We start from the raw sequence: 20,355 nt of genomic DNA on the forward strand, positions 1-20,355 counted from the left end.
ATATTCTGTTTTCCAGTCATTTTTCTCAGGTACATACTCAGGCAGCTAACCTGAGTAGTCACCTGTGTTGCCCCAGCCACACTGCTAGTGCATGTCCATCTACCCATCAGGGCTGGCTCCAGGCACCAGCTTAACAAGCAGGTGCTTGGGGCGGCACCTGTGGCAATTCAGGGGCGGCAGGTCCCTCACTCCCTCTAGGAGCGAAGGATCTGCCGCTGAACTGCCACTGCCGATAGCGGCTTTTTTTCTTGGGGTGGCAGAAATGCTGGCGCCGGCCCTGCTACCCATGCTGGGGAGCACCTTCTCAGCTATTGTGTAGACATACCCCATGTGATCAGCCAGCTCTCTGTGGCCTTCTAATGGTCCATGGACCACAGTTTCAGAACCTGTGTTTAGTATTGAAAAGATGGGACCAGTGCTGACTCTTTGAACAGATACCGAGTTCCAGGACCCTGTATGGAAGTGCAGAGATATTCTGCTGACTCACCCTGGCAGTCAGACTAGATGGGTCTTACTTCCAATTCAGACATATGAAGGACGCAAAAATGATTATTTTACTTTGACAGTTAAAAGTGATCAGGTGAGTTTTGGGATTTTGGGCTTTGGTGAGGGGAACTATTCTGTATTCCAAAAGGCCAGGAACCAAAACCAGATTTTAGCAAAACCACACCCACACTGGTTTTTGCCCAACTCCATAGTTGTGGGCATCTCCATTGTGGAAAGTCTGTGATTAAACTTTAGAAAATTCAGAGAAAAGTAACAGAAATAGCTGAAGGGTCTGGAAGGACTGATTTCTCAAGAAAGAGATTAAAAGAACAAGTTTGGCCAAAGTGCGTGTATTTGAAGAGGAAGAAACTTAGTATTGTATAAAAGTGGAGGAGCTATAAATACAAATAATGGGATGATGTTAAGATAGGAAAAAAAGTAGGCTGAATATAATGACACATTCCCCAATCATAAAATCTATTAGTCTGTGGAATACCCTCTCAAGAGAAGTGTTCCTTGGGTCATTAATCTGCAGTTGGCAGAGCACTGGCAAATACTTCCAGCATCTGCAAGGCACCATCCTAATCAGTTTGCTTTATCAGAGCTACAAATGGCCTGAGCCGTGCTCTTTGGTTGTGGTCCCAGTCGGTTTCACCCGTGGATTTCTTTTCAGTGTTTGTCCTTTGACTGCTAATCAGCCTTAACTTTACTTCTGGCTTCTTCCTGGTGCAATCCCCTTCTAGCTTGTCATGCTTGGGATACCTAGTGCTTGTGAATAGCTCACTGCATGCTTCCCCTCTGCTCATCATGGTAGCCACATTCTTTTTTAGTTTATCCTCCTTCATCCCATCCCATGTTTAGTGTTTCTCATCAGTTCATCAGTAAGTTCTCTTGTGGTCTGTTCAATTTTACTGCTCTGGTTTCTCTCAGCAACTTCAGCCAATGTCCAGTCCCTTCCACCTTTTCCCCCAGAGTGGAGACGGGGTTGCATTTCAGGATAGTCTTGGCTTCTTTGCTATTGCGTTTGCATTTTCTCATGTTTGTTTTCCTTTAGTGTGCTGGTAATTTATACTAGCAGATATTAAGGTGTCAAACTGCTGATAAAATGTGTGTGGGGGGGCTTTTATTTTTAGATACGACATGAGAACAAATGTGTTGTTCCTGAGAGGTGCCCATGTTTCCACAATGGAAGAGAATACGCTAAAGGAGAGACAGTGAACAAAGACTGTAACACTTGGTGAGCCATTTGCATTGTATTTCAAGTCTGCAATAATGATTGACAATTTTTAAAATGATGTTTTATTCCCCCTCGCCCCCCCCCCCCACACACACTTCCTGAGGGAAGTGGGGATAGGAAAGAGGATGCATTAAAATGTTGGACTAATAGCAATGAAAAGTGCTAGGTGTGCTCTTGACCAGCACTGCATGATCACATCTGGTTAGGTCCAGAGTATGATTATGCATAGATTCATGGCTAGGGCAGGCAGTATGGCCTAAAGGATAGAACTCTGGACTGGGACTCAGGAGAACTAGGTTACATAAGAACAAAGGAAGATAAGAACGGCCATTCTGGGTCAGACCAAAGGTCCATCTAGCCCAGTATCCTGTCTTCCAACAGTGGCCAATGCCAGGTGCCCCATTCAGAGGAAATGAACAGAACAGGTAATAATCAAGTGATCCATTCCCTGTTGCCTATTCCCAGCTTCTTGGCAAGGTTCCTCTATAAGGGTGTTTGGGGCTCAGCAGGAGGGGTCTGAGTGCAGGGGAGATGGGGTTCATTTGGGTGGGGGTCCAGGTGCAGGTGGTTGGGGCTTAGTGGGGAGGTGTGTCTGCGAGGGGCTCATTGGGGTGGTACAGATGCAGCGTAGGTGGGGCTTGTCAGGGTGAGAGTTCAATGAGCCTGCTTAACAGGGGAGCCCCAGCTGCTGCCAAGGGGATGCCTCATGCTGGGCTCCAGCTTCCCCCCTGCCCCCACTTCTCCCATCCCCTTCTCTTCCCCATTCCACGCCCCTTCACCACCGCTCTATCTTATCCCCAGGCTTGGGGGGCAGAGGGGAAACCGCCTCCCAGCACGAGCGGCGGAGTGGATTGGGGCTGGGTCGCTCCACTTCCTGCCACCCGGTGATTGCAGGGAAGGTCCAACCCCGTACTCACAGGCAGGGCCGACGAGAGTGGGGGGGAAGCTGATACAAATTACCGGGACCCAGTGGTCCGGAAGGGGGCCCGGGGTCCAGCTTCCCCCCTGTCTTGTCAGCCCTGTTTAGCTGGTCCGCCCTTGCTGGGGGGCCCGAACCTGCTATCGGTGGCCCTGCTCACAGGGCAGCGGGAAGTGGAGTGTCCCAGCTCCAGCCCACTCCGCTCTGCTCCCCTGGCTCCCAGCCTTGGGACTTGAGGGGCAGGGGGGAACCGGCGGTGTGGCTGGGAGCTGGCGGAGCAGAGCAGGCTAGGGCCAGGTCGCTCCACTTCCCGCCACCCGGTGAGTGCAGGGCGTGCCCGACCCCTGCTGCAGTCCCTCGGGAAGTAGCTCAAGGGAAGGGGTGGAGTGGGGACAGGGCTGGGGCGGAGCAGGGGTTGGAAGAGGCAGGGCGGGGATGGAGCAGGAGTGGGAGCAGCTTTCCTGGCCAGCTCAGCCGACTGAGGGATTGAGCTGGCCGCGGCCCCTTCTGACTCTGGGCCCGGCACCATGGTAAACCTGGTACTGTCTAACAGTACAATGAGAGCTACAACGACAGCTAGCCTGTTCTTAGGTGGTGTCAGTAGCATGATCAGTGGTGTCAAGGCTCTAGTCTTTGCCTGTGGTCTGCCATTTGGGCAGACTGGATGTAGATTTATACTGGATTTGCATGTTCCCATGCAGCTCTACCAATGCATTTCACTCCTCATCCAGAGCATTGTTGGTTGTTCCAGCCTTGTTACACCTGCACACACGTTCTCCTCCCCCCCCCCCCCGATCAGCTGATGTGCTTACATATGGATCTACAGCATCCCCATGCTATTCCAATCCTGGGGGCTTCCAGATACTGCTATGCCAAGGCACTAATAATAGCAATATTTCCTAACTCTTATGTAGTACTTTTCATCTGTAAATCTCAGCCCACAGAACCTTGATCTACTGCATCCTCTGCTATTCTAGTGGTAGGTCTTGTCTGCACTCAAACGAGCATCAAAAAAACGACATCAGATTTAATTCACACCTGCTAACTGGTGTGTGCACATGCCTATTTTGAAATACAAGGGTATTATTTTAATTTTCAATTGAAAAAAGACATTTTAATTCCAAAATAATCGTGTCCCCAAACTGACTCGCAACAGAATAACAAACAGTGTGGCTTAAAAGCCAATGTAGTTATTTTGCAGCAAACTTGTGTGTAGACTTCCAGTAGAATTCTCACCGATCTCTCAGTGCTTTTTAATGCTAACTCACCTACAGTATCCATTTCCTTTTCCTGTTCTGGGCCTCTGTTTAATAAATAGCTGCTATTTTATAATAAACAGGGATTCTAGTTTTCTGTGATTTAAAAAAAAAATTCTGATAAAATAACATAAAAAAAATCTGCATTTTTCCATGATTAAAATGAAATGCTGAACTTCAGTTTTCCTAGCCACAATATATATAGGTATCAGTTGAACACAAAGTTTTATTGATATAGTTACAATTTGTATGCAAGTTTGAAGCCTACCAGTGCCATCAATCATTACAATAAAATAAAGTTAATAGAATAATCCAGTCACAGTGCATTGTTTCTTTACTGTTTTCGATGGCCCTGCTGTTTTATCCTTGTTTTCATTTCTTTTTATTGAGTGTATGTTGAGTGCTTTCCATGTGTTCTACAATTGTCTGCCTTCGAACGTAATCTACAGCCTTGCTGCATACAGAACAGCACATTACCATCAACATCAAATTTGTCCTTGCTAAACTCAGTGACATGGTCTTTAGGGGTGATTTTTAAAGTTTTTAGCATGTTTTCATAACTTTAATTACTCACGGCTGGAGGCTGAAGTGAAATTCGATAAGCATTAAAACACGAACCGCTCTATGCTGTTGAGTAACCTCTATAGGCTGGAAGCAGTTTAGTGGAGTATGTGTAGCTATGTAAATTTAACGTGCATTCAAAAATCAACCAGAAGAGGGGGAAGTTGCATGCATTGAATTAGTGACACTGGTACTTTGAGTAAAATTAAGTTAATAGTTAATACATGTTTTTATTTTTTTATAAAATGTAAAAACAAAAGATTCCCTGTAACAACACAAATTCTGTGTTTTTTCCATGGCAAACAGATTTCTAGGATAATAAAGCTAAAAAGCTGTGATTTAGCTTACAGGCCCCTCTACACTGTAATTCCTACAAGTTTGGGGAAGCCAGATGTGGTGTTCCCTGACACAATTAATAAACAGTTTCATATTGCAGTGAAAACAAGACCAATGCAGACTAAGATGTTACACTTTCAAAAGCAACTAAGCAACCAAGGAGCCCAAGTGTCCCATTTACTTTCAATGAGACTTGGCTTTTAAGTGCCCAAGTCACTTTTCAAAATAGGACTTAGGCTCCTAAGTCATATAGTCTCTTTTGTAAATTTTAGCCAAGACCTTTTATTGCCCAATTCTGTAGCAGCTTTCATGGTTCATTCTCAACTACATGAGAGAACATCAGCTCCCCAACAAAGATTTTTCTTGTAGGGGCCCTTAAACAACAGTGATTAAGCTCTGTTGTTTCTATAATTGGGACATGGTTTTAAATTGCTAATGGATACAAGTTAGTTTTGAACCTAGTCTCCAGTAGCCTTTTTTTGTGTTGTTTATATGGAAATACTAACTTTCCCATAGTGATTCCTAGGGAGCTAGTTCCTACACTGTAGATCTGGAATGTTATGCTTGAGAATAGGGGGAAGAGAGGATTTTGATTTTCTTTGAAGAGTACAACCTGCTTTCATGCTTCTGTTCTTAGTAATATGAGATGATTTAGGAGGTCAGCTACACTGACAACTTTATTGAGGCAATAATATCACTATGCAAGAGGACAGTATTGTGGATTTTTTGTTCTTTTGAAAATCTATCCACAAAATTCCCAGTGCATGGTGATTTCCATAGTTATTTCACTTATTTTCAGTCGTTTTTTGAATTTTGCAATCATTTTTACAAGATGCTGCATTACTCCATTCTTGCAATTTTTCTTTTTGCTTCTGATGTGGTATTTGCAAAATTGTAGTGATAAAAATGGTCCTCAAATGCACACCCAAACACACACATGCTTTTCTTCTAAAATGGAGGAAGGTGGGAAATGCATAAAATAGCCAGTTTTCCTACTTTTCATGTTTGCATCTCATTTCAATTATTATTTTTAAGCTAAAATTGGAAGCAAGGTCTAATTTTGTACAGTTTGAATAACATATTGGGCTTGTAAAGTTGCATGACAGCTCTCAGCAGACATCAAGTTAAGCATCATTTAGGAATCAATGTGAGAAATTACTATCACTCTGTGAATATCCAAGAATAGATAGTCTGCATTTTGGAAGTCAAATCCTCCTGTCTTTTGTTTTCACTTTTTATAGTGCTATTGGAGGAGTTCTCATTCTCAGTTGTTCTTAGCCAGATGTGGACACCTGCAAACACAATATATGAGTCAGAGGTGTCAGATTTGGCATTTACATTCATCTTGACAAGTGGGAGACCCTAGTTCATAAGCAACAGAATGGCTCTAACCCTAAGCCAGTGGCAGACATTTTATTATGCTATGTGCTAGGAATTCAGTACTGGGCTTGAGCTTGGTGCAAAATTTGGAGTCATCTTTACGAAGCATGATACAGTAGAACCGTGCTTATCTGAGTTTTGCTAAGTCACACACTTCATAATCTGTACAAAAATTGTTGGTCTTGCTCCACTTCTAACCAAATATTTAATAGCAGATATTCTGTTGAGGTTTCATATTACTGAGACTTCATTGTTTTCACCAAATGTACTGTAGAATATTTACTGTACTATGAAGCGTTATCCAAATTAAACTACAATTAATCTCATGTTAAGGCACTAGGCTGGGACGGGAAGGATCTAGGGTCCGTTCCCAGCTCTGCCATAGACTTATCTACATGATCTTGGGCAAGTGATTCAGTCTCTTTGTGCTTCACTTTTCCCAGCTATAAAGTAGGGATAAAACTCCCTGTACCCTACCCTTTATCTGTCGTGTCTATGGAGACTGTACATTTTTTGAGGCAGAGGCTGGCTCTTAAAATATGTAGAGTGCTTAGCACAATGGGGCCCTAGTCTCAAGCAAGGTCTCTAGGCACTGTTCTGACACAAATATATAATCATCATAATTGATTAAATAAATGAAAAAAAAGGCTGTGATGCATTACCCTTGCTTTTTCATGTTTTATATTCCCTCTCTTGTTAATTAGCAACATTCAGTAACTCACTGTGGCCCTGATCCAAAGTCCTTTGATGACTGTGGAAAGACTCCAAATGACCTCCAGGGACTTTGGATCAGGACCTCTGGGTCTACTAGTTACCAATGTGAATTTGCAACGGCCTGCTGGGTGACCTTGGGCAAGTCACTTCCCCATGCTCTGCCTCAGTTTCCCCATATAAAATGGGGATGATGATACTGACCTCCTTTATAAAGTGCTTTGAGATCTACTGATTACAAGTGTTATATAAGAACTAAGTATTATTACTGTAGTCAGTACAACAAAAGGGTTTAAGCATTATCTAGAAACCCTTAATAATCTCATAACGATAAACATAACTAGCATGGTGGCATGACTGATTGCTAAAAACATACAACACCCCGCCCCCCCAAATCATCCTACGTGTTTTATTCTCCTCTCACATTCACAGGTGTAGCTCCACTGAAATCAATGAAGTTACACCTGTGTAAAACTGGTGAGCTAAGAGAATTAGGCACTTCTGCATTATAGATCAGGAGTCCCCAAACTTTGAGACGAGGGCCATATTAGATTTTTGAAGGTGCTTCGCGGGCCGAAGCAACTGTGAAAGAAATTAAATATATGCAAAATAATTAAAAAATGACACTATTCTACCGTGTCAGTGTTGCATTAAATTCTAAATCAGTATAAAAGTTAATCGATGCAGGTACTATGAAATCACACAAAATATTTGTCAATACATTAAAAATCATTTCACTTTTTTTAATTTTATTTCTAAAAACTCACACATTTGTATCACACAAATACTGTTTGGTTCTATTAGTGATGTAGTTAAAATTTAACCATTATGAAATTGTTAATTTCCATCTTCTTTATTCCATTTATTGGAGATGTAATTAAGCATCTGGTTTGTATTTTTACTCTAAGGCAGGGGTCCGGGCCTGATCGGCTGCAGTAGCAACTCTCCCCTAAATTGGCTCCCCTTTTGGAGGGACACTGGCTCCCAGAGGCACTCACCCCTCTGCACAGCTCAGCTCAGCTGAGCCCCTGCGCTGCTGCCGGCAGTCTGTTCAGCGTGCCTGCTCAGCTGCGTGCAGCCTGCCTGCCTGTTTGCTTCTCCCTCTACCTGCTTTGCTGAAGCAATGACTCTCCCCTAAGTTGGCTCCCCTTCTGGGGGGACACTGGCTCCCAGAGGCACTCACCCCTCTGCACAGCTCAGCTGTGCTGCTGCCCTGTGTGAGCTGCTGCCGGCGGCCCCTCCTTCTGCCTGCTCCTGCCTACTCAGCTGTTGCTTCTCCCCTGTTGGTTGGAGGGCTGGATAAATGGAAGCCCCAGGCGGATCCGGCCTGCGGGCTGCAGTTTGGAGACCCCTGTTATAGATGCATAGGAGCAGGCTCCAGGGCTGTGTACAGCTGGCAGTAAGGAGAAAAGACAGAGAAGGAATGAGCAAGAAGGAGAAAAGTAAAAAAAAAAAAAAAAAATAATAATAATATTTCCTGCCTCCTTTTTTCTAACGTCTTTCCTGCCCACTTTTTTCTAACGTCTGTGTTTTTATATGAGATTAGCAGTGCAGTTCAATTATTACAGTAGCAGTGAGGCATGATGATCCCAAACCATGAACTTGACCAGATTTCTCCTTTTTCTGACCAGCTACTCTCAGTGCACAGTGAAAAGGTGGCTCTGCTCCTATTCTGCGGCATGAAAGAGGTTGGCTGGCCTCTTACTATGTGTGGCCTGTGGTAGGCCAGATAGTCTGAAGCCCATCTATCTCCTAGTTTGGTTTGACCGCCACATTAGAATTGACCAGGGGCAGTCTTGCCCAATGGCATCCCTCAGAGTATTGTTCTGTCAGACTATGAGGTAATGTCTCAAATTGCTGGGTCAGATAAAATACCATTAAGAATGAAATGCATTTAAGAACAGGGAGACTTCTTTGGACAGGGATGGTATTATACTTAAGTAATACAATCTGAACAGAAACCATTGGCAGGCTGAATTACAGGCCTGGTTTCTTGGTCCACAAACTTGGTCACTAGAGTAAACAGAGTAAACACATGTCCTCTGGCATCAGTTGGATATTAAATCTACTACTATTTTGGCTTCCTAAGAGGAAAAAGGGACACTATCACAAATAAAAGAAGGGCCAGTCACATTATGCTTCATATTTAACATATAATGGTCTTGGGAGGATAATAAAAGTGTTTTTGTAAAAGGATATGCTGAGCAGAGCAGGATATCCACAATCAAACACTAACAGCATTATGAAATATTCCAGCACACTCTGCCCAGCCCTCTTCTTGTAATAAGGGAGTTCAGGAAAGCACATATTTCTACATGCAGTCTGTAACTGAAGGGATAACCTATCCATACTGATGCATTGTTTTAAAGGTAATGAGTGAGATTCTTACTCCCACTCTGGCCTATTTACGACAGGTAAAAGGGTCTGAGTGGTGTAAAGTGGCACTAAAAGTCCCATATCCACCTGGGGGAGGACTCCCTGAGGATGGGTATGGAGGCAGATGGCTACAGGCTGTTCTTCAGAGGATTCGCTTGCAAACCACAATATAGGGGCCATGCCTGCGGTAGGGCTGCAGCAAAGAGTGCTGCAGAGATTCCAGGCAGTACTATGGCCCATAGGGCAGCCTCAGGAGGCTGTTGTAATTTAAATAGGTCTCCAGGGGTATCTCAGTTACACTGGGGGCCCTGTTCAGCCCTTGCAAGAGTTTGGGATTGGGAGGGTGTGAAGCATAGGAGGTGCAGCATAGGATTTTGCTCCATATCTATTTATTTTCGTAAAGGATCCTGTAGTGGATCCCAAAATTAATTGGTTCACGTACCACCTCCTTAAAAAATTTGTTCTGAAGTGGATTGATGGATCATCAAGCTCATGTGCCACTGGGGTACACCTACCACAGTTTGGGAACACTGCATAGGGGGCACAGTGGTAATAGACTTTCTATTTGCTCAGTCACTCTCTCCAGTATGGCACTGTTAGAATTATGCAGTAATTTAATCAGGCTGCACTGTGCCTGGGTCTAAAACAGGCCTTGCAGGGGAGTAAGGCCTACTCTCAACCCCTTGTAGATTTCCTCTCATTGTGGAGTTCAGACACAATGAGAACAAAGGTCAAACATAGCCCACAGAGAGCTAGATGAGTCAATTGGTAGGCCAGGAGTCTGATCCTGACTAAACCATAAGTGAATTTATGCCTGGAGGAATAACACAACCTTCTTTTCACTTTGATGGATATCACTAGATTTGGGCAAATAATCTGCAGCAAATAATTGACTTGAAACATTCCAATTTGTTTTCTTGCTCTCAGAATATCCAGGAGCAGATGATGATTTTTGCAAATATACCTGTTGTTAGAATTTACTAGACAAATGATTTTCCAGAGTGTTTTGTTTTGATTTTAAAACTCTGGATTGATCTCAAACAGGTCAATGAGAATATTCGGTACACAGTATTTGAAATCTAAACTATGTTGGCTGGTTGAGATCGGTCACATAAGTTGAAAGGTATTGTTTTCATTCACTGACTGGAAGATTGTAACTCTTCAGGTCAGGGAGAGGCCCTGAGGCACCCACTGGTGCTTTGAATGTCTCAGAGAGTGGCAGTAGTTTAGGACCTGCTCCAAAGGCCACTGAAGTCGATGGAAAGTCTCATTAACTTCAGTGGGCTCTGGATTGGGCCCATAGGGAGGGAACAGGTAGTAGCATTATAGACTTTGAGAAAATGTAAAACTTTCCCCCGCTTGGCTATGCAAGCCTTACCCAAGTTGTCATTCCTAGGTAAATTAGGCTACTGTAAGATTTATTGGCTGGGTGAAGCGTTTACATTTAATTTTCTGTCAGCACACTCATACAAAATTATTGTGTGCCCAACCTGTATTGGAGTCTGCTGGGTCAAAAGAGCATTGGGAGCAGTGCAAATTGGCTGCTCAGAAGCAGCCTCATGGTGTTTAGAAGGTTGGTTGGTTTGTTTGTTTGTTTTGATTTGAAACAAGGGGAGCCCAAAACAGCTGCTCTTGGGGTAGGGGCAGCCTGGAGATCTCCAAGGTTTCCAGGGCAGTTGAAGCAGGGTGAGCTTGAGCCTGCGGCTGTGATGTGAGAGGAAAAGTTAAACGCAGAGCAGTTAAATGAGGGAAAATAACTAACGAGTCTCTGAAGCAATCTAAGGAATCATTAGAAAAAAACATTGTTAGAAAACTGAGAAAAGTAAAGCAAGAATGAAATGGGAAGGAAATAAGCTGTAATAACAGATAAACTGTAATTAAAGAGAAATAAAGAGAAAGTGAGCTGCAGTGAAAGTAAGAAAATGGTAAGGACTGTAAAACAAAATATTCAGACATCATTTTAAAGTATAAAAGGTGTGAAGTGACAGGAATAGAGAAATTGTCAGAGAGCAAGGGACTGGAAGCCAGAAAGGAACAGAGTGAAAATTGTTCAATCAAGGAGCTGACACATCACATTAAGGAATACGTCTTTATTTGAGCTGGAACTTAAAATAGTCAACGAAGACTGCACAAGAGGATTGCTCAAGATGTAATTAAACATCCTAACAACTTTTCCTTCAAACTTTGGTCTTACAGGGGCTGAAAACTGAGAAACTGAAAAGGGAACATATAACAGTGGGTTTTATGTTCTAGTGCATTGTATTTTCTTATACCAAACTCTGTTAGTTCATGAAATAAATTGTTACCTATAAAGTGAGTTTAATTAAGATAATAGAAGAGAATATACAGTAGAGAACAGTAATAGTTTACAGTAGCTTAGGGTGTGAGCCTAAGTAGTAGTTCCTGCTAAAACAACTATTTCTGATTTACTTGTGATTATTCCCCACTTAACTGATTTCTACTTTACCTCAGCTTGTTGAGATAAAACATGATCTGAGCTCTAGATTACCTGTGCTTCTCTTTATTGCACTGATTCAGAATACTCCCCCATTGGGCTTGTTGCACATGTGAGAGACAGTGTTGCCTATTGATCAGAGCCAACGAGAGGGGGTGTGGAAAGCCGGTACAAAGTACTGGGATCTGGAAGGGGGTCTGGGGCCCGGCTTCCCCAGCTCCCCCCACTCTCCCCGTCACCTTACCAGGGCCCAGTGGTCCGGAAGAAGGCCTAGCTTCTTTGGCTTCCCCCCCCATCGTTGGCCCTGTTTAGCTGGTCCGCCCTTGCTGGGGGGGCCCGAAAATTTTTTTTCACTGGGGCCCGAATCCGCTCTCAGCGGCCCTGCTAATGATTATATTGTAAGTGTAACTTGTTGTACTTACACATTTACACCAGTCCTGGGACAGAGATGGTCAAGCAGTATGCAGGGAATCTCAACCTGGCATTACTGCCCAGGTCCCAGAAAGCAACTCTGCCTCAAGAATCGACTAATTAGAGACCAAGGCAAAGAGAAAACTCTTCTGTTGCTATTACAGCTCCCTTCCTAAGAGCCTTGCGTAACCCAAAAACTAGCACCATCACCACAGCATGTCTACCCAAGATTGAACACTTGCTTGAACACTAAGAAAAAGAATTTGAAAGAAAGACCACCTGGTGATCCCTGCCATAGCGGTTTATATGTATGATAGATCTGATCTCTTGATATCAGTTTTAGATATGGTGGAGAGGTCTTCCTTAAATTTATTGAAATTACATCTCTATGGTTTTTGTACTTCATACCTAAAATCAACTTTCTTTGTTGAGGATATTAAAGTTCTGCTGAAGCATCAGTTATTGATTCCTTGCTCTGGTTCAAACTCAGATAAGCACAGAAGGTAAGTCCTATTCATAGATGACCAGGGCATGAACCTTTTGTGGTGCACAGGCATAGGCGCCGACTTCCCCTCTTTCCCATGGGTGCTCGACCCCCTCCCCCCCCTACACAATCACAATGAATGCTCTGTCACTCTGCTTGCTGCTACTTCTCTTCCAGTTTTCTTTGTCTCAGTGTATTGTTTCTTTGGGTTTTATGCTCGTTGAGGCAAGAACCTCATCTTTGCAAATAGTGTCTGGCACGCATTTGGCACTATATAAATAATAAACAGTAATAGCTGTCGGTCTTCTGTTCTCTCTCTTGCAGTGTGTGTCGTGGTCGAAAGTGGGACTGCACAGATAATGTATGTGATGCCACCTGCTCAGTTATTGGTACAGCCCATTTCTTGACATTTGATGGACTGAAATATATGTTTCCAGGTGACTGTCAATATGTGTTGGTTCAGGTAAGAATTAAGACTATTGTTCATTATTAGAATGACATGTCAGGTTAAAAAAATACTTTGTTTGTAAGCCATAAACAAAGAAAAAAAAGCCAACATTTAAATGAGTTACTGTAAAACATCCTTCATTGCTAGGCCGGATATATAACAGAGGTGCACAGGACTCAGCAGTGGGTGAGATGGCTTGGAAAAAATAGGAGCACTGACAACTTCATACCTACTAGTAAATACTCACTATTGGTTTCTGGGAGGCTTCTTTCTCTGAAAGCCCCTTCTCTGATACCCCACCCCACTTTGCTGATATCCCACAAAGTGAACTGCAGGGTCTCTACAAGACTGGCCTTCTCTCAATTAACTACACTCAATCGCAGTGCCTCTAGAATTTAAACTTAATTTGTTCATACTTTCAAGTCACCAGCATGTGTCAAGCTGATCTGAAACAACTTATTTTCTGGGGGTTCTCTCTCTCTCTCTCTCTCTCTCTGTGTGTGTGTGTGTGTTTGTAAACACACATGTCTAAATCTCTCATTACTCCAACAATTCAGAGACTTAGATATCTAAGTGGCCTGAAGATTGCAGCTATACATGCAAATAAATGTGGGTGTAAATATGTGACTGCAAAAGCAGAGGGCAATATATGAAAATCTGGCCAAATATGGAATAGATCCATTCTTAAAAGATAACAATACTTTGCATTTCCATAGTACCGTCCCTCCATGAATCTCACTGTTTACAAATGTTAATGAACTAAGCCATGCACCTCCATGTGAAGTAGATTGGTGGTGTTATTCTAATTGTACAGATGGAGAAATGAAGAAAAGAAAGATCTTGTCTGAGACCACAAACAAGCCTGTGGCAGACACAAAAATTAGAACCTCAATCATCAGTGTCCAAGCATTATGTTTGAAACACTACATCATGTTTCTTGTATTTACAGAAATAAAAATCCACTTCATAACCCAGATGTGGTTTCATTTTATTTCATTATATGAATTGTGACATCTTGCCTTCTCTTGTGTACATAAAGCTGATAAACACTGCACCCATTGTATATCCCTGAGATAGCACAGTTAACATTGCCTCTGAAACCCTTATAGTTAAAGAGCTCTTTACAAAGTATCTGTGCAAATGTTACATGCTGGCCAAGTGTGCCTTTGTCTCCCTCTATGGTCAGGACAAAATGTATGAGTAGTGGAGAAACTAGCAAGCTGACAAATGTCTGAGCAGCCCCACATTGCTGAAAGAGTTCAGCTTTTCAGACTTGCATTTTCCCCAGGTGTTTTTCGGTATGTTTCAAATGTCCCTGTTATTAATGACCCATTGCATTTGTTTCCCTTTAATAGGATTACTGTGAGGATGAGCCTGGAACCTTTCGAGTTCTCATTTCAAATGAGGGATGTGGCTTAACTGGAGAAAAGTGCACTAAAAGGCTTACCATTCTGTTTGACAACGGGGAGATAGAGCTGTTCAATGGAAATGTATGTACTCGTCTGCTTCTCTTCCCTCTTCCTCTACAAATGGTCTGCCAGTATTTCAGGATGGGTTGTAACATGGGGGATGAACCTTCTACTGTTTTGATATTTGAAGAGCCATGTAATAAAATGAACATGCCAGTGACACAGAGTGTGGGGAATGTAAATCCTACATCAGTTAATTGTGATGAATTGTTTGGGAGTATATGATACAATTCCACTCGTGGGGCTAAATGTGTTTCTTTGCTTTGCTGTAATGAATCTCTGCAAGTCCTGCCTTGCAGGAGGTAGCACCTATAAAGCAAATTTTAGGTGGGGTTCTGTAACTAGCCATCATGGGCCAGCTAATTAAAGGCATTTTGCTGGTGCCCTTCAGTCCTTTGCCAGGGCTGTTAAATGGAGTGCTGCTGCTGTTGCTTCTTTTGAGTGCCTTATTGGAAAATGCTCTATGCAGCCTGGGCCCTCATCATGGATTCTTCATTTGGAGGAGCTACATTCCATTAAACAAAAAGCTGCAAGTGGCACAGAGAAATGACAGGGAGATCATTTCATTTTACTTTGAGTTTGCTTTCTCTTTTTTTTTAATGGGGCAGTACCAGACTGTACCTCCCTTGTCCTTCTACATACTTTAAGGTATAAATCTATTTCAAGCATAGCTATTGCAAGAAATGTCTGTCCCTTACCTAGTAAAACTGTGGTTTAATTTAGTCATATGAAGGACCAGGCATGTTGCAGGAGCTGATGCAAATGTCAGCTTCCTTCCCCAGGCTAAAACAAATGTCAGATGGAAAATCCAGATGACTGGATTCCTCTTCCTCCGCCTTCCCTACACACTGTCAAAAAATGACCAGGAACTGTTCCCACCTTCCACCCCACTCCATGACAGGAAATAACGTTTCCAGAGGGCAGGTTTCAGCTATTTGCCTTGGGCGTTTTAACAGCCAGGAATGTCTCTGTGTTCGTACATTACAGATCTCCAGTGAGTTATAGAGTTACAATTACCCAAACTTCTGAAGTACTGTACTCTGTCCTGGAATCCGGAGTAGATCTTTGCAAAAATGTTCAGAGAGAAACATGAAACCACACAACATTTGTCTTGTTTTGGGTTTAACGCACAAAATCAAACCAGCTTTTCACTTGGTTTAAACCTGCAAACTGTTATGTTCCAGGTTATTGGGAGTGGCTTACATCAAAGCACTGAGTACATAACCTATAACCTTTCTTGATCACATCTCTGTATGGTCCATTCAGACACAAGGATTGCTTGGGGGGATTGTACACAGGACATTTCAGCTCCCAGAGCAGTCCTGTTACTTATTGCAACTAAAGGGAAACCTCCCTTGGGTGTGCACAAGTAACAAGCTGTTCTTGGCACTGGGGTCAGCCACGCGGGCCAGAATTTGCAAGAGGGCTGAGCAATGACAATCAGCACCAGCTTTTTTTTAAAAAAAAGCCTACCTTCCATTTAGGCACCTAAATACGTGGCTAGATTTTTCAAAAGAACTAAGCATCCAGCAGCAACTTTTGTGAACAGAGAGGGTGCTGGGTTCTTTTGAAAATCTGCGCCCATAAGTATTTCATCTGCATTGCAGATTACCCACACAACACCGACTAAACTCTCAACTCTCAGCTGGGCAAGAAATGTTTTTTTCCTGTCCCATGAAAATTTGTAGACAGCAAAACATTTTCTTGTCATTAATCTGGAAGAAAAATTAAAATCAGAAACAATGTTGAGAACCCAAAAATCCTCCTCAAAATTCAGTTTGGGTCAATTGAAATGTTTCATTTTGATTTTGACAATTATTTATTATATATAAAAATTACTATAATTAGCCTAGATTTAAAACAAATAGAAAACTGGAAGTTTGTATTTAGCAAATGTCAAAATGCTTCTGTGCTGCATCAGATGTTTGAAGATGTTGTTTTGAAGGCAGCTTCTAGTTTGAAGTGGTCCAAGAACTATGCAAGGTACCTGGGTGTGACTATCCCAGGAGGTGTTAAAATGCTGCATGAGGTCATTTATATTCCTCTTCTGAAACAATTAATATCTGCCACTTCTCAGGGTCAGAAGTTTACTACTTCATGATTTGGGCAAGGAGCCTCCATAAACATAATAAATCTGTGACTGAGGTTAACATTTCAATTCTATTTTGATCAGTTCTGATCCGTGTCTAAATTTTGGAAAGACAAACACAGACTGATTTTGTGATTATTTAGAAGAGAAAATACCCAAATGTGAGCAGAAAAAAAACAGTGTGTAGAGCAGTAAGGGAGATGGGGGATCGCCATTTCCTTAAATGAGGGGCGGGGGAAAGATTGGCTGAGCCAGGTCCAAATTGTAGTGGGCTGGCAAAGACAAAACAGAAGTAGAACAAACACTAGGCAGATTTTGAATGAAAGGATTCCTTTCAGGAAAATTCTGTCCTCCTTCTACTCCACAAATGGATGCCCCTTCTAGCTGTGCATCCATCTAAATCAGGAGTCGGCAACCTTTTAGAAGTGGTGTACCGAGTCTTCATTTCTTCACTTTAATTTAAGGTTTCATGTTCCGGTAATACATTTTAACATTTTTTAGAAGGTCTCTCTCTATAAGTCTATATATAATATAACTAAACTACTGTTGTATGTAAAGTAAACAAGGTTTTCAAAATGTTTAAGAAGCTTAATTTAAAATTAAATTAAAATGCTGATCTTAAGCCGCTGGCTTGCTCAGCCCACTGCCAGCCTGGGGTTCCGTTCACCTAGGCCGGCAGCAGGCTGAGCAAGCCCTGCAGCCGGAACCCCAGCTGGCAAGGGGCCGGGCAGCCAGAACCCCAGGTTGGCAGCGGGCTGAGCGGGGCCGGCAGCCAGAACCCCAGGTTGGCAGCGGGCTGAGCGGGGCTGGCGGCTGGGACCCCAGCTGGCAAGGGACCAGCAGCCAGAACCCTGTGCCGGCAGCCAGAACCCCAGACCAGCAGCAGGCCGAGCAGCTCAGCCTGCTGCCAGTCTGGGGTTCTGGCTGCCACCCCCTTGCCAGCTGGGGTCCCAGTCACTGGCCTCACTCAGCCTGCTGCCAACCTGGTGCTCAGGGTGGGGGGTGAGGATGTGGGGGGTGCAAGAGTCAGGGCATGGAGTGTGGGGGGGATGGGGATGTGTGGGGAGTGCAGGGGTCAGGGCAGAGGGTATGGAGGGGTTGGGTATGTGTGGGGAGTGCAGGAGTCAGGGCAGGTGGGTTTGGGGGGGCTGGATATGTGTGGAGGGTGCAGGAGTCAGGGCAGAGGGCTGGGGGCATGTGAGGGGGTGCAGGAGTCAAGGCGTGGGGGGGCTGAGTATGTGTGGAGGATGCAGGAGTCAGGGATGGGGTTGTGGGGGGGTGCAGGGGGTTGGGGTGCAAGGGGGGTGCAGGGGTCAGGGCAGAGGGCTGGGATCAGGGGGGTGCTCCCAGCCCCCTGAGCGGTTCACAGCCAGGGGCTGGAGTATACGCCCCGCTCCTACCCACCTGCCTCTTCTCTGCCTCCTTACCAGTCCGAGCAGCGAGGGCTGCTTTTCTCCCCTCCCTCACAAGGGCCATCGGCAGCAGGGAGGGAGAGGAGGCGGGGGAGGGGGAAGCTTGGCTGCCAATGGAGCCTGCTGGACAGCAGCAGCTGGCAGGCCCAAGCTTGCTTCTGCCCCCTTCCCTCACCAGAGAGAGCGGTACGGTGGGGGGGAGGGGGAGAAGAGCCGGCTGGGTTGGGCAAGATTTTTAATGGCACGCTGCTGCCTGCCGGGGTTCGGCAGCGGGCTGAGCGGTACTCCGGCAGGCAGCAGTGTGCCATTAAAAATCGGCTCGCGTGCCGTCTTTGGCATGCATGCCATGGGTTGCCGACCCCTGATCTAAATATTGCACTAAACCTCAGAGAGCTGGGATAGGGTCAGTATTACATGTTTGTTTTGAGAATTCTATATAATAAAAGTAGTAGCATCTGTATATATGTAGATATCTAATCTATGTAGAGTGCCATCTATTTGTGTGTAAGTAGGGGGTATTATTAATATGGTCAATATAGCTATTGTTGTGCATTGTAAATGGCTTTTGTTGTGTAGCCCATTACCTTGAGCTCTTAATAATGATGAGTGCCCCTTGTGAGGAAGTGCTGAAAGTTCTCGACTCATCGTGAAGTCAATGAGAACTTCAGATACTCGGGACCTTTCAGGACGTTCTCAGCATACTGGGTTGGTAGTGAGTTCCTTTCAATTCCCTACACACCGAGTCCACTCCACCCCAGTAAAATGGACTTTGTATTTTTCCTCAGGCAATGCTGCTAAGTAATTTTTAGTCAGGGATTTGATTGGAATAACACCAATTGGCCAATCCTCTTTTAAAAGAGAGCCAGTTCCAACAATCTGAGGTGCTCTGTAAAGCCATTAGACTGTCTTTAAGGCTCCAGATTCAATGTGTAATATTATTCTACTCTTAACTCCTAACTGCCTCGCATTTCTATGCCACGGCAGCTGGGAGGTTTGGACCTGTAGGATGTGGGCAAGAAGTTATGTGTCCAGAAGTGGAGTGTAGGAATGCAAGGGAAATAGTAGATGGAGGATTCCTGTTAAATTGAGTGGGTAGGAATCCACTCCATCAAGGACAGCAGTAGAAGGGGAGAAATCCCAGTTTCTCAAAGGCTTCAAGTTACTACCACCACCGAGCTCTTGGTGAGCACCAAGCAGCAAAGCTCTGCAGTGCTTGTGCAGAACCATCTAACATTGCACGAGTGTTTCAGCTCATCCCTGATGTGGGGACTCTGTAGCTGGTGCTCCCTGCATCTGCAGGGTTAGCCATATTGGCTCAGCCACCTCTGGAAGCAAAGCAACAATATAGAGAGGATTTAAAACTCAAACCATCTCAAATTTCCAATGTTTACAAGGAAAACACTGTGCAACTCAACCTTTGTGAGCTTACATGTTTGAGAAAGCAGAAAAAAGACTGGGAAAAGCAATCCAGAAAGGGTCATCTGAGTGAATAAAAATCTAACTCAAGGAGAAGCATGCAGAAGAGCATGGGAAATGTCAATAGGAAAAGAAATCACGAATGTCAAATAGATAAGAATTTGAGGTATGGTAGCCACCTCCTCAAATGGCACTCTGGCACTGAGAAACGCTGTCAATGACCTTTTCATCTTGACCTCACTGCAGCATTCTTTTAATTGGCTTCAGTTGGGCTGGATTTCTATCTTTGAAGGGATCCTTGGACCTTGCCATTTAACAATATTTATTCATTTTTCTTGCCTTCTTGTTTCCTATTTTGCTTAGGACCCCATGAGACTGTTTTATGGGATGCCTAAGTAGCCTCTTTGCTGACTTTAAGGACTTCAGTGTCTTTGCTTTCAGCTTTAGGGTCTTTGTGACTAGCTTCCTCTTTCTATCCCCTCCCCCTTTTTAATTTCTTCTTCTAACTCCCCATTTTAAAGTTGAGTGTCACTGAACTAGTTTGTTTCATATAATGCCTCCCTGGAGGATTTTGAAGCCCCTGCTCAAGAGATCCTTAATGGTTGCAGGATTGGGCCCTCTCTGAGGATGAGTGCTCCTTTCTTACAGCTCATGGTTGAAGTAGATTGAAACAGAATGGGGACCTCTCACTGCACCAACAAAGAAATTGGAGCCCTGGGGAAGCAGTGCTTACCCAAACTGGGGAGAGGATGGGGAGCTCTCTCTTTGTTCTTAGGGTTGCTGTACTCCTTCTCCTCTCTTAAACTAAGTCCTATTTGTACCCTTTTGGAGGACTCACCCCCCCTCCCAAAATTCAACATTTTGAATTAACACCTTAGCACTACTTAAACAGCCATTCCAGACCTTCCT

General features: G+C 43.9%; 1 protein-coding gene across 1 annotated transcript in view; it reads left to right on the plus strand.

Moving 5' to 3' along the window:
- The window catches only part of VWF (von Willebrand factor), a 246,104-nt gene that overhangs the window by 98,787 nt on the left and 126,962 nt on the right, over positions 1 to 20,355 (plus strand). Inside the window, exons 19-21 of the mRNA XM_034784806.1 lie at positions 1,620 to 1,723; positions 12,937 to 13,075; positions 14,416 to 14,550. Of these exons, the coding sequence (XP_034640697.1) occupies positions 1,620 to 1,723; positions 12,937 to 13,075; positions 14,416 to 14,550 (378 nt within the window). The remainder of the gene's footprint in view (positions 1 to 1,619; positions 1,724 to 12,936; positions 13,076 to 14,415; positions 14,551 to 20,355) is intronic.

This window comes from Trachemys scripta, chromosome 1 (genome assembly GCF_013100865.1).
Source record: "Trachemys scripta elegans isolate TJP31775 chromosome 1, CAS_Tse_1.0, whole genome shotgun sequence".
Lineage (NCBI taxonomy): Eukaryota > Metazoa > Chordata > Testudines > Emydidae > Trachemys > Trachemys scripta.